At 37.8% G+C, this 15377-nt stretch overlaps 1 protein-coding gene across 1 annotated transcript; it reads left to right on the forward strand.

The window, feature by feature from the left end:
- Positions 1–804: 804 nt before the first annotated feature.
- Positions 805–6508, forward strand: rergla (RERG/RAS-like a). The gene is made up of 5 exons (XM_006633501.3): positions 805–1148; positions 1319–1375; positions 1959–2032; positions 4810–4958; positions 5522–6508. Exons 1-5 carry the CDS (start codon positions 1097–1099, stop codon positions 5802–5804), a joined length of 615 nt encoding a protein of 204 aa, XP_006633564.1. The 5' UTR covers positions 805–1096; the 3' UTR covers positions 5805–6508.
- The last annotated feature ends 8869 nt before the right edge of the window (positions 6509–15377 follow it).

Consider the following 15377-nt stretch of genomic DNA (forward strand, 5'->3'; position numbering starts at 1 on the left):
TAAAGGCTCTTCTAAAGAAGAAGGTTTTGAGTCTGGATTTGAATGAGTTTAGAGAAGGTGACTCTCTGATATCCCTGGGCAGAGAGTTCCAGAGCTTGGGGGCATAACAGGAGAAGGTCCTGTCACCCATACAATGTAGATGGGCTTTGGGAGACCAGAATTAGAAGGGCGGAGGTTGCGAGGTGGGGAGTAGGGCGATAATAGTTCAGACAGGTACTGAGGTACCAAGCCATGCAGAGACTTATACTGTAGGTGAACATGAGGATTTTAAAGTCCACATGGAATTTGACAGGGAGCCCGTGCAGTACTACAAAGAATGATAAAAAATAAGGTTCTCAAGTATTTAGAAAAAAACCACAAAGACTTTTGTCTTGACATTATTCACACACAAAGTAACATGTCAGTAAATTAGTATTTGTATGTTAGTACAGTATCTGTCTTAAATTCTTCATCTTTTTGGAGCTGATCACTTATAAAAAGGATTCTAAAATTCCTGGACTTCAAAAATTGGAAAAAAAACCCACCAATGAAGAAAATCTCTCCACTGGTCTTAATGGAGAAGGATAAAACATTTTTTTAATGTTATTTTTTACTGCAAAACCTAGAAAAGAAGGTTTTCTAGTCCAGGCAGGCTGGACTGAAAGCACAATTACGCAATAGATCCAACTCGTTAAACTACCGCAATGATTATTGCAAACACAAATCTCCCATCCCGCTACCCAAAAAGAAAAAGACCATTCTCTAGATCCAGAATATCTTATATCCTGTAGTCTATTTTACTGCCCAGCAAAGTTCGTCATTGTGACGACACGAAACAGGCTGGGGTTGATGCAGTATTAACCTGCGAGTTAAGCAAGAGACCTAATCATCAGGGACAGGCGAGAACAAATACGACAGAAATAAACAAGCATGCATAGGCTTCTGAGTTGCTTCATGGTTTCTTTACGTAGTCTGAAAAATTACGTTGCAGGATAGGCTCGTATACACTTAAACTGCCCCCCAAAGGATTCGGATTTAATTTACTAAGAAAAACGACGATTCAAGTAAAGGGCGGCCAAGAAATTGTTTCAACTGAGCAAAGGGGAGCTACAGAATTATGAATGATATCAAGCTTGCAGTGCTGGGAAGTGAGGGAGTTGGAAAGTCAGGTTATTATTATTATTATTATTATTATTATTATTATTATTATTATTATTATTATTATTATTATTGTGCACTTTTAATATTTACAGAAGTGATAAGACTTTTCGTTACAAACTATGTGAGGAGCGAGTGTTCATGTGAAATTAAAAAAAATACTGTTTTTGTTTGACCGCAGCCCTGATTGTGCGATTCTTAACAAAGCGATTTATTGGCGAGTATGCGTCTTCTTCGGGTAAGTAGTATTTTGATTATTTAAACGACTTGCTTTTTGGTTTAAGTTTGAAAATGTCGACAGTTTTCCTAGTAATCCATATTTAAAGACAAGGCGTATAATAAGAAAGACACATATTCTAGTACTACTTCCTAAAAATAAGGAACGTACCAAACTGACAGTGCATATGCTCATATAAGCGCTTGCTCTTGGTTAACTCAAATGCTATTTTTAGATCATTTTTTCCTAAATTGCATAACATGGTCATTCCAAACATAAAGTAGCACAACCGTCCTTGTTCTCATACAGTATGTGTATTTGTGATAAAGACCTACTTACCTTCAACTTCTTGCTCTTTAGTTTTGTATGGTAAACTGTTCGAATCTGATCCTTTATATTGATTCCTTAACGAAAAATGTAATATGCTACAGGTAGTTAATTCATAATTAATGATTTTACAAAACGTGAATAACAAATACAAGTGGTTACTTTTAAACTGATTTTTTTTATTGACTCAATAGCTACAGTTCCTTGCAATAAGCGGTGTTTCTTAACAGCCGGAGAATGATCTTCCGCATTATCCTACTGTATTTTTTTTTTCCAGAGACCGTATACAGAAAACGAGTGTCTTGTGATGGAAGACAGATGAATCTTGAAATATACGACCCATGTTCTCGAGTATGTAGAAAAATGCTTTTAAAATAAGTTTTGTTTGAAATTGTGAATTGTGAACCTTTACATAATATACTGTCGCAAAGCTGAAGAATAGATCAGGATTGATTACCGGTTGTTTGAAACGAAGGTATTAAACATGTATTGCATTGTTTCTGTGCAATTTTAAACTGTGGCTGATGTATTATATATTAGACATAATTTCAAGGCCACATACGTGTGACGTAGGTAAAATTAGTCTGTTTCAGGGTATCTCTGATGCAGTGAGCAATTTTGGTGTTGACTAACCCTGGTAATAATAATAGAACATACTGTACGCCTCAAAATATATTTTATTCTGAAAATCGCAGAAGTATGTAGTGGAGCACTGTGGGGTATACCCCAGCTGTTAATGTTGTTCAGAAGATTTTCTATTGCTCTGCTGCAGGTATAACAGAATCTGCTAAATTCAGATAACAATTTAATAAACACTATTAGCCATATCAGAAAAATTTCAAGAACTGACACCCTTACATATGTATACAGTACATTGCAAATTCCTATTATTACAATGACAATTTTAAATTATTTTACATATTACACTGCAGCATCATATGATTACATTTGAAATCACAGTCAAATAATCTGCGAGATGTAAAATAAATTGCTTACCGCAAGCAAAGCACATACTTGCAGGTGTTTTTGGTTTACATGTCAAAAGAACACATTTTCTCAATTGAAGAGTAAAGACTGAGATATCCTTAAATCACACTTGGTGGCACATGGTTACAGTTCTTCTGAGGGTTGCATTTTATCATTGTCAGAATTTGCTTCATTTGCCTTCTGTTCTCTTTTTTGGCATATGCTCCCCCAGTAAATGAGGCAACAACCTCTTGCAATCCCTAAACAAGCTACCTAGTTGAGTCTGAAAAGACAGAGCACTGCTCCATCATGAGTCCACCGTATCACGCCACCTGCCTGCATTAACGCCACATTTCAGTTTAAAGAGGCTGGCCTTGCCTAGATGTAAAGGTCCCAAGAAAAAAGGTGGAATGTAATATCTTCCATTACTTCAGGACTGACTTCAAAGATGAGAAGTGACCTGGGCATCGAGGCACCTCCACCAAGGATGAGAACTGATGCGTCATCAGAAGCATGATTAGAAAGGACATGTGAGGGAAACACAACATACCTCTTCTTGACATCATAAAGATTCCCCAAAAATCTTTTTTGACTAGATTCTAGACTTTTACTAGATTCCAAAGCAATGGCAGCTGTCTCTTATGTATGTTTAGTGTGTCATAGGAGAAGGTGGCACCTTGGAAACTTGTTAACATCTGCCCAGCAGATAATTTGTAACCAATGGCAAAATGCAGTGGTACTGTATATATAGTTGTATTATATACTATGTCCTGTTACGACTTGGTTGGGAGTGACTCTCATCCCGCCGTTGCCAGTGGCAGCCTGAAGGTTTGCAGGAATTCTCAGCCTTCCTCCAAACCCATGCGGACGAGATCGGTCCACGTTTCTATTAGACTGCCTGCCTTCCAATTAGGCAGCCAGTCTTATTCCCAGTCATCCCATAAGATTGGCTATTTAAGACAGCTCTCTCCAGTGCGTCAGGAGTGGTAAAATACCAGTACATCAGAAAAGACACTGAGCTTTCCTGAGCAGAAGCAGCTGCTCCATCTAGCTGCTTAGGAATGTCTTTGTTCCGGCACTGATCCAGTGGAGACTCTCCTTCTCCCGGGCAAGCTATTGCCAGCCCTCCTAGATCATTATTCGCTGGTCTCTGCCATTTTCCAGAGGGTCCCACTGTCTGTCTCCTTAAGGCGGTTTTCTCTTCAACTGAACTTCTTGCTTTTTTTCTGCGGACAGCCCTCACCCAGCTTCCCCATCTATCTATCTATCCTTCCTCTAACATTCAGCCTGCCTGCTTTATGTTTCTCCATTCAACACTCACAGCCTCACTTCCACCGAGTCTCTCTGGAAACTCCCGAAGATGCCCTGGGCCCCGTGCTTGGGTTTCAGCTTTTCATCTCGTAACAGTCCTTAGTTTAGGGTTTTTTTTTTCTTAGATCTTAATCTTATGGAGAATCGATTGCCTAAGCAATTGATCATTCTCAAACGTGTTCACTTTTGGATGAAATTCATAGAAAGAGAATTCAAATGGACTGGGAGCAGTTTGCATAGCTGTGTTGCCCCTAACGACCAGTACGTTTGCACGGGGACTCAGCATGTGGGGAACCCCTGCGCAGACTCACTCGGGGCGCATCGCCCGGTCTCCGTTTATTAATTGATTGGGCACACCCCAGTCCTCCAGTTGAGCAATTTGAGCTCCTTGAGCACATTGAGATAACACTCAGTATCAATTCCTAGAACATCGCTGCTAAAGCACTGACTAGGCAAGGAATTCGTTTCCCCTTGAGCTGCACTTATTCTCCTCTGTCGCAAGTCTGTCTCAGAAATCCCTCCAAGTCTCACCGAGCACCTGCACTTGGAGCTTGTCTGGCTCCTCGTCAAGAGAACTGGATCACGATGGCTTTTTCTTCAACTTCAGATTGGATACAACTATGAAAATAAAATTAGTGATTTAGTAAATTAGTGATATTTCTCTTTTTTTATTGTTTACACTTGGCTAGTGATACAGGGGATCTGGAATAAATCACTTTAAGTCATTTACATGTAAATATATTCATCAACCCTGCAAAATTGAACTTACTGTATGTAGAACTTTAAATGATGTAAATGGATGAAAATGTAATGAGTTTCAAAATATGATAAATGGACATTTATTTCTGCAGCCGTGTGAAGGACAATCCTCCCTTAATGACCAAGTCCATTGGGCAGATGGGTTTGTGGTTGTTTATGACATCAGCGATAGATCCTCCTTTACAACTGCAAAAGCCATTATTCATCTGATAAGAGAGCTACAGCTGGGAGTGGCCAAAAGGTAAATATGTATGACCTCGTTTTTAGATAATAATAGAGTGATTTGCTTTCATTATAGACTAATAAGGGCTATGTTAGCGTGAAGGAAATTTATGCCGGGCTTAAAGGCTGAAATGTAAACAAAATGAAAAATATGATATGACATTTTTATGTATAGATTAGCAATGTCTATCTTAAAATTCACATTCACCATCAGCAAACATACCGTTGTCGATACATTTCTGTGTTTCAGCAGGCTTTTAGCGATCTATTAATCGCTACTTTTCAATTAAATATTTTTTTTTCTAACTAATGTTTGGATCAGTGATGTAATTGCCAAAGAATGACACAGCACCTTATCCAAGCAAGCACACTCAAGGAAGAAAGCAGCAGCTTGAGCAGAAATGATGGACTATTATGATGTGTTATGAAATGCAACACCCCTGACAAATGTAATTAAATGACACTGCTTTCAGATATCGGTACGTCATATACACGTACGTTTTATGTATTCAGAACATCAGTTCAAATTCATTGGCTAAAATTAATCCCGTTAATGTTGGTGATTGCATTCTTGCCTTGCAGGGACACAGATTCTGTGGTTTTCCTGGTTGGAAACAAGCAGGACCTCTGCCATATGAGAGAAGTTGACAGAGAGGAAGGGCAGAAGCTGGCAACAGAAAATAAATGCCAGTTTTATGAATTGTCAGCAGCAGAGTATTTCCAGGAGGTGGCAGTTATGTTCTCAAAGGTCATTCGGAACACCAGTGTAAACAGCAAAGTTAAGGACAGGAGGAGGCCGAGCGGCTCAAAGTCAATGGCCAAGCTCATCAACAATGTCTTTGGCAAAAGAAGAAAGTCAGTGTAGAGCTGGATTTTGTGTAATCTATTATATCCACACTATGGACCAGAGAATAACCTGATGGATGTTTTTTTTTTTTAACTTGTTGTCATTTTACATTATTTGATGAGGCATGTGAATCATCTTTGTTTCATATTTTAAAAAAATATTACTGCATTTACGTTAACATAACAACAAAGTCAAATCTTAACAGGTATATCATCATCTTTGTAAGGTGACTGGTGAAGTAATGGAAACTAATCTTTTAACTCAAAAGACACCAAAGTATTTTCATTAGACAAAATAAACCTGATGTTTATCAATTTGCACTTAGTGATATGGGAATTTATACTGCAGTGTTTAAAAGATGTATAATAGTCTCAAACACCCTAGAGGCACACTGGCCGTGTCAGAGTCAGGAATCAATGAAGAAAAAATTTCTTCAGCAATTTACAGAAAAAAAACAAAATCAAATAGTTTAGTTCTGGTCTGTTCTAGTTGGTGTTTGATGACAGGTGACACCTTGCCTCACTCAATGTTATGTCAGTGTTGAAATGACCAACATGTAGCAGATATGTCTTGAACAACTCAAAGCTAAGGCACTTAAAATAAAGAAATATGAGAAAATAGGCAATTTGCATTGTTTCCTAAATGATTGTTTAATACTGATTGAGCTATTTAATACTTGTATTGTACTGTAGTTTATTGAATAAAGCTTCCCCTTTTTCTTACATGCGGTGGTTTATAAAGTGAATACATTGCTCTGTATAAAGTACATGTAGCTGGCTGTAAAACTGCGTAAAAATAACTTTTTAAAAAAATGTTACAATGGTTTTAATTATAATGGCATGGGCATTAGCGATCTACAGTTCTTTAAACAGCATTTCAGATCAGAAAGTTCTTTTATAGGACTTGGCAGTTCTCTGTGTCCTATCAATACTAAACACACTAAATTTCTAAATTTAGTGAATTCAACTAGTTTGGTGGAGGAGATCGCTAAAAATCCACTTTATGTAGCTCAGTCTCGTTTTGTGTGAGGATTCCTGTTGTTCTTGACAATAACCAACTGGTCTGCCATAAAACATCATAAAACAACCAGCCTGACACTAGAGGCCTCCAAAAGCCTCTTTCAGTTTTACATGGTTTCACTGGTGTCAGTTAAATATTATAATATGGGTTAGGGGTAGATTGCATTTTCTCACGGGTGATAATTAGCTATGCGTTTGTCTATAATTAGTGCTTTCACACTTAGTGATGGTTCAGTTGTAGATAGCAGTCTGAGGAGTTTAGCAGTAATAGAGAACAGGGGGTTTATTTTAAAGAGTGTTTTATGTACAGTATAAGACCTGCATAAACTCTGCAATAAAGCTTCCTGCACCTTAAAATGACCATCCTTGTGGGATTTTATATGTGCTCAGATCCCTGGAATCATCTTACTAACGGATGGGGTCTGTCACACATCCTAACACAAGTTCTGATCTAGATCTAGTCTAGATCAGGGATGACAATGTTATGGCTTACAGGACAAATCCAGCCCACAGGCATGGGTGATCCCATGGAAATACAAATATTCATTTTCTTAATTTTTGTGCAAACTATAAGGTTCACTGCCTTACCATTAATTGGAGGACTAATATGAAAGCTTGTTGTTGTGTTTTTTTTGCCCATTCTGACCCAAATACACAAATGAACTGCATGAAGATGAAAACAGCACAATGATGTCTTGAGCTTTTATTAATATCTATCCCTCAACAGGCTAAGAGCAGCAGCAGCAGGACTATAGGCATATCATTTGGGTTCTCAGATCCTCCTCCAGTTCAAATATTATTGAATAGGGTTACAGTATTTCTATAATCCTTTACTACATTCTCTCCTTCATCAGTAGAATAGTTGAGCAAGCTTCTATGTCTGCTTTTTTGCCCTCTGTATGAGAATGATATACATTCATACAATAATTTCACAAATAATCTTTTCTATATTAATTATATTTATATTAATAAATAATTATTGGCTGCTGTCCCAACCTCATGCAGTCATGATGAACTCTCCTATCACGAGCTCCATTGCTCTCAATTTATCACCATTGATGCTACATGTGTGAATGAGTTTGTAGCTATAATGAAACCTATGTACAGTATGCCTCATCAATGAGTCCCTGAAATCTCACTTAAAATCTGTGACTATCACACCTCTGTTAAAAACAAAACTGTCCTGGACCCCTAGATATGTAATAACTATTGTTCTATTTCCAGTTTGCCTTTTCTTGCAGGAATTCTGCAAGAACGACCAGAACAGGAAGCTGCAGCTCAATTGTAATCTTATATCTAATGAGCTTTTTGCACCTTGAATTGAAACAGCCTCTTGTTGAGGTCGTAAGTGATTTTGCTGATGACTTCTGATTCTGAGTTACTTAGTATTTTTCTCCTTCGGCCACCTTTTTGATATATTTACAATGCTATTCAGACCCTTTCAAAGTCTTCAAATCCTGCTCGATTACAAATAATACACATTTTTTCCCATCAGTACTTTTGTTACAAACTCACATGCTCAATCAAAATTTAAAAAAAAAAAAATTAGTTCTATCACAGCAGATATCTTAAGGACAAAATCTGAAATATTTATACGCATTCTTATTTTTGGTGCTCTTTTTCTGACCTATGCATTTTTATCACTTTCTCTCTAACTTCCTTAGAATGCTCTTTAGTCTTCATTTATCAAACCTTTCCTTCAGATTCACTGCCTGACCAATGATCCTTAAACAGAATTTGTTTTTTATCCAGTAAAATGTCACTTCAATGGTACACAGGCAGAGGCCGATGGTAAGGCAATTATTTCTGTCAACTTAGAGCTACCAGAGCACAGGAGACTGAATATGCGAGAAGCATATTTTAGTTTTTGACTTTCTTTAACTGTCTTTAGGATATCTACTGACATAACTAATTTTTCTTTTAAACGTTTCTGTTTGAGCACATGGGTTTGCAATAAAAATACTGATTGAAAAAAGACATTTATCATTTGTAATCCACCAAAACTTGAAAACTTTCAAAGGGTATAAATACTTTTTCAAGGCTTTATATATACTGTATATACTGTAACGCTTACGGCCGACAAGCACTGTGTGTAAGAGCCGGCGTACCAGAGCGGGTGACGTCACCGCCCTTCCCTGTGATAGCAGGACCACAGCTACTGGGCTGTGGAGAGATCTCTCTTTAGCTCACGGGGCTAGGTCGCTGCAGAGAGACGCGGGAGTCCCGGGTTCGAGCCACCTATACTTTGGGCCGACCAGATGCGGCAAGGGCGCCCGCCTGAGCCCCCGTTGCGTTACATTGGTGTCAGAAGCGGGGCGGGATAGCCCTTCGCCGGGGACAGCGATTTAAGTGGGGGAGAGTGTAACGCTTACGGCCGACAAGCACTGTGTGTAAGAGCCGGCGTACCAGAGCGGGTGACGTCACCGCCCTTCCCTGTGATAGCAGGACCACAGCTACTGGGCTGTGGAGAGATCTCTCTTTAGCTCACGGGGCTGGGTCGCTGCAGAGAGACGCGGAAGTCCCGGGTTCGAGCCCCGGACGGTGCAGGGGCTGACCAGATGCGGCAAGGGCGCCCGCCTGACCCCCTGTTGCGTTACAATACTATATATACACAATACTGTATCACAGTGTCCTCTGGGATCGCATGGAACATTATCTAGGGATCACTGGTACTTCCCTTGTTTTAATTCTTATTGTGCTACCTGTAGCCAATTCATAAACCTTGGCTATATTACTGATTCTGCCCCACTCATTCCCACTCAGTATACACCACAGGGTTCTGTTCTTGGATTTTTTTAGTGTTTTTTAATCCTGTCTCTTGGTAAGATTATATCATGGTTTTACATGACAATATTATGCTGATTACACTCAAAAGTTACTTGCACACCAAATCAGATATTATTACTGTAGTTCTACTGTACAGGTGACTACCTGATATGGACCCAACAGAACTGTCTTAAGGTGTGATAAGACTGAGGTTGTACTCACAGACTCCCAACTGCTTTGCAAAGCTGGTGACTTCAGAGTTTCATACTACTAAGATGTATTCTTCCTAAAGGAAATTGGAAATTTGCCATTACTTTTTAAACACATGAAAATTAAAACAGCATCTTTATTCCACATGTTGTCACGATTATAGTCCTCCCTCCTTAAGGGTGCTCCAGCCCTTTCACTTAGACTTTATTCTGTGCACCTGTTTCCTATTCCCAGCCCACCTTAAAAGCCAGGCGCTGACGCTCATCCGGGCTCTGCATCTGATTTCCATATCGTGCGAGTCCGGGACCTGGAAGCGCCTGGTCCCGTTAAGGTTTTAATCTCCGTTCCCGTTCCCGTTCCTGTTCCCTCTCCGCCGGTTCCGACCCGGCCTTCGTGGTTTTTTAATTCTTGCTCTGATGGATCTCCTGGTTTTGGACTTTCTCGTGTGTTTTGGATATTCCCAAAGGACTACTCTCGGATTGTTCGCCTCGGCCACGCCTCCCCCGTGCACCAGCGCACCTTGGACACGCCCCCCTGTCTTCAGCCCCGTTTTCCTGCATGACGTTTCCCCAGTGTTTCCCCACTCCGTCGGACTGTGTCTCCGCATAGGGTCCGGAAAGAACTGTTCGTTACACATGTGTAACGTTTCTTGGTTAAGACCCTTGTTCTATCTGATGCAGAAAATGTTATAGTTTAATCATCTCTAGAATGCTGTTATGCTTTACTTACAGGGGTATTTTCTAAGGCACCAAATAGACTTCAGTATGTTCTGAATTTTATATCTCATTACTCTGCATCAGTACATACATTTTGTTCTCTTTAAATTACACTGGCTCCCAATGAAATATAGAGCTCACTTTGAGTTTTGTCCTGATCACATCAGGCACTGGATGTTCTCCAGTTAAAGATGGCTCTACAGAGAGAATGTCTGTAATACCAGTTTACTTTTTCAATGCGGAATTAACCTCTTCTTGCTCTTTTGCTGATCATACACTGCTCCATGCACTACATTCTTTGTAGTCCCACCAAATTTCTAGAATTCTAGACTACCATTTAGTATCTTTTGACTAATTTCACAAGACCTTCAGCTTGATTAATATTTACTGGTGTAACACAAAGACAGAAGGTCTTTCCTCTGCACCTATCCAAAACTGACGTAACTTAACCACAGCATAATTCATTGAGCGGACAAACTCATAGAAGTTAATAACTTAAGTTTGACAGAAATAACAACAAGAAGTAAATCTCACCTAGCTGTTCCTAATCACAATCATTAGAGAACTTAGTAATGGATATCTAACACAAAGATCTCCTTTCATACATGCATCCCTCATCCACCCCATCTCCACCTTGCTGCTACCTCTTGGTTCTCCAACTCCTCTCTCCAAATGGGGCCCAATCTTCCTTGCTCTACAGCCAGAGGGCTATCCCTTAACCAAGCAGGTTAAAACAAAACTACCCTACCTAAAAAAGACTGAAACATTCATAAAGCATCTGATTCTCGGATGTTTTTGTCCCATGTGGACTGTCTATTGTCATGTTCACTCTTGATTTACAGTTCAATTCTCACCAAGGATAAGAAACAAAAACCATTTCAGTCTTATGATAGTCAGAAATATTTATGTGGACTTTGATTTATGATGTTAACAGACTTCATTTTGAATTAAGAGTTCAATAAAAGTCTAAAGGAAAAAAATAGAAGCTGGATGTGTGGGACGTGGGATGTGAAGACAAAGTCTAACATGCTTCATGAGTTTCATAACTACAACATCTTTCATATGCTCTTGTTAGATGACATCTGTGTTGGGTTTACAGCTGTGCTTTCAGCTTTCTCACCCTTCCAAAAAGACAGCACAATGACTTTACCTATATTAATCTCTCCCTCTGGTTTCAGGAGGGAAGTAAATGCCCAGTGACACTATAGATAAAGAGAATAAACATTTTTCACTCAAGGCATAATATTGAATAATAAGGTCTTACAGTCGAAAGGCAGAAAATGTATGTCAACCTCATATCAGAATCTAAACTTTTTTGTTATGTCTACCCTAAAGTGTATTACATGTATAACTAATCTTATTCAACTTTATGATTAAACCTTTTTAGCCCTCTGTATCTGTCTCTTAATGTATGGTATTCATTAATGTTAAAGTAATCTTAATATTTAACATTTATTTTGCTACTGCTGTACTTGTATCTTATGTTATACAGTATGTAAAGCAAAAATATCAAATACAAAAAGAATTTACAACTGTGGTCTTAAATTTGATAAGTCTACCTTCCTGAAGTCATTGATTTATTCTATAACTTTAGAAAATGTCCATGTTGATTTTTACCAGTTTTTTTTTACTTCTGTGTTTTTTAAGTCTTTAGTTTTGAGCCGTTTGCAAGATATTGGATGTTCTGTTTCATCCCAAATATTTTTTGTAAGTTTGTAATGTCATGAAGTTAAACAGTATATGAAGTTTGAACTTTTATGTGTAAAACAATATTTGATTGCTTTGCTTAACAGTAGGACTAAAATGTTCTTTGCTTGGAATGTGCTCATAAAATCCTTTGGTGCTCTATCTCCCATTGAAAGTTTTGTGAAAGCACTCTTCTCTTCTAAACTGTTTAAAGGTTATTCTTTATAGGGGTTTGGGAGTGATAAGCTCCAACAGCATCTTGCATGAGACTCAAAAACCTCACATTTTCAAAAGGAGAAAGCTTAATTTCTGAATAAGCTTCAAAGTAAAATGGTAGCTTATAATGTACACTATATGAAATATAAGCACAGCTTCACCTTCACAGTACAGATTAAATAAGCCCATGCTTCATCCAATGCAATTTGATGCTGTATTTAGCTTTCATTTGACAGAACAGTGACTAACCACACCAGAGCTATCATAATAATACAACTCTTACTCATGAGAGGCAATCTAGTTGAAAGCAGTGATGCAGGTGCAGAGAGCGAAGGGGCCTGTTTTAATTGAGCATCAGTTAAGCTTGGCTGTGATCGTCTGTCTCCTGTCTTTGATATCTGGATTCAGAAGGGCATCTTTAGACAAAAATGGAAGTCAGGAGTTCTCAGATGTTACAGCAGATAACAAAACCACCTGGCTGTGGGATGTGGGCCTTGTCAGTGGGTGCGGCACTAACAAGGAAACTTGTAAACATGCCCTGCACCTGTCTTAACACGTATTCGTTTGCTTTTTTTATTTTTGAATAATTGGAGAAGCATTGCTTTTTTCAAACATTTACAATACTTAAGAAAGTGGCTGCATGTCTACTAAAGGGGGTGCTCTCAGATAATATACTGTATATATTCAGTACATCCTTTATTAGGGAGCCTGAATGGCTTTCCTAATAAAAAGGACGATCATACTAGGGTGTCATCAGACTTAGACAGTAGTGTCCGCATTAGAAGAGGAGACAGTTATTGGATACGTTTTGCAAAGATATTAGTGAATTCTCTGTACTTTGCAATTTAAGAACAGTCCAAATAGAAAAAGAAAGTGCTAAAAAAAAAGAATCTTATACATTTTATGTTAGTTGTCGTATATGGACACTGGCTGTTTGGCTCATGTAATGTCTATACAAGGAGACAATGTTCAGGCTTTCCAATTTTGCCATTTTATATCCATCTCCAGCTGCGACTCCTTAGGTCTACTGGGAAGTATTTAAGCTTTTCTATGGAAGTGTCTAGGTCAAGGAAAGAACCTGGGTTTACCAAGGAAAAACTATATTTCTCAGGAAGGTTTTGTATTTAAGCTTAGGTAAAAATAGGTTAAAAATGACAAAAACATGTTTAAGAGATGTGGGACCATACTAATCATTTTTAAGAAGTGTTTGCAAGTTTCAAGTGCTTGAAACATCTGGACGCACTTCAAAACAAAGGTGGTATCCAAGATACTCAGTATGTCGTCAAAACATCAAGCACCACTTTCCAAGGGAAAAGCTCATAAGCTCCGAAGCCTTAGAAAGCGTGAGTAATATCTATTTTTAGAACTTCACAGAAGGCGTTGCTGAAAAGCAACAAAGCTCTTTATTGTGTTCCTACATGCATCTACAGAAAATGCTTGATGTTTGGTCCACATGTAATGCAATAAAATGTAAGGCGAATGTGTAATTAGAAATCAACATATATTATACCAAATACATATACTATATATTTGTTTTTGCCACTTGTATACCACTTTTTAGTATATTCAATATGTGTATTTATTCTTATAATGTCTATAGTTCTTCCCATAAGAAAAAGTACTCATGTTCAACCATTGTTTTATAACAGAAAATACACTTACATTTAAATCTAGATTTTTTGTCAGTTTTCTATATGTATTTTTCCATCTGTGTCGAATATATATATGAGCACACATACATAAACATAAATCTGCTTGAAAAACTATTACTATTACAAACTGTTTTTGTTAGCCTGTCAGAGTACAAATTCCTATTCTATATAAAAGATTTCAAAAAATTATAACTTTAACAATGCCTGTAAATTGTAGATGCTGTACAGGTGTTCACGGCTAATTTCATCTTAATGAAAGTACCCTTATGAAGAGAAGGCTAGGTACTGTATGACTGCTCTGAAACATGTAACAGTACAGTTTGTCCACCGCAGACATACTGAATGAAAGAGATAAGCACTGACATATGCTGACAATTACAAAGAGGAATCGAAGCCAAATCTGTGTTTCAGGGAGCGACCTAAGAAATATTTTTAAACAGCAAAAGTGGCAGAAGGGCATCTTTCAGCATAATCAGTGAAAAAGAAAGTTCTTCCTGTGGGTACATTTTACTACATGATTCAAAGGAATTGAAACAGAATTTCCACTTTCAGTACTCGCCCCACCAGACTCCTATACTGTAGATAAAGGATGCAGAAGAGCATGACTGAGAACTTGATTTGTCACATTTTAAAAGTCATAAAGCATATTGGGACACCAAATTAAAACACCACGGTCTGCACAAAAATACATTCACTTTATATTATATTTAAATAAATTCCTGAAATGCATTGTAATGATATACACTGTAATGAGTTGTAGAGAGCTACTGTATAATGCTGTCTTATAAAGTATTAATCACTGTTTTATACTGTAAACCAAAACAATTGATTTAAAAATGACCAGATACTTGTAATTTATGTAAAAATATATCTTATTTATTCAACATGCATGTTTTTACAGAGAGCCATTGCTTAAATTCCAGATAAAGAATGGCGAATAGTAATTCCAATTATGGTAAAACTCTTGGAACAGGAAGATCTCTTATTTTGGCTCCAAGAAGTAGACTGGCAGGCTAAAAAAAAGATCATTGTTATGTTCACTATCAATAAGGAGTATAATAAGAATCTCTGTTATTTTAATAGTTGTTTGAATGCATAACAGAGGAAGCCAGTGGTTTAAAAAAACTTTCAGGATAACACAAAAAAATTGTGAATAGTGTGACTTTGAAGGAAATAGTCTAAATATAAGTTCATTTTCAAGGTATTGTTTAGATATTTTATGGTTACTTCCCAAGCTCCAATAAAGGGGCCTTGTATTTCCCATTTAAGCAAAATATTACCCGATTCCAAACCATTTTAGGCTGGGATGGAATTTGATTTGCAAAT

The sequence above is a fragment of the Lepisosteus oculatus genome, chromosome 7 (assembly GCF_040954835.1).
Source record: "Lepisosteus oculatus isolate fLepOcu1 chromosome 7, fLepOcu1.hap2, whole genome shotgun sequence".
Taxonomy (NCBI): Eukaryota; Metazoa; Chordata; class Actinopteri; order Semionotiformes; family Lepisosteidae; genus Lepisosteus; species Lepisosteus oculatus.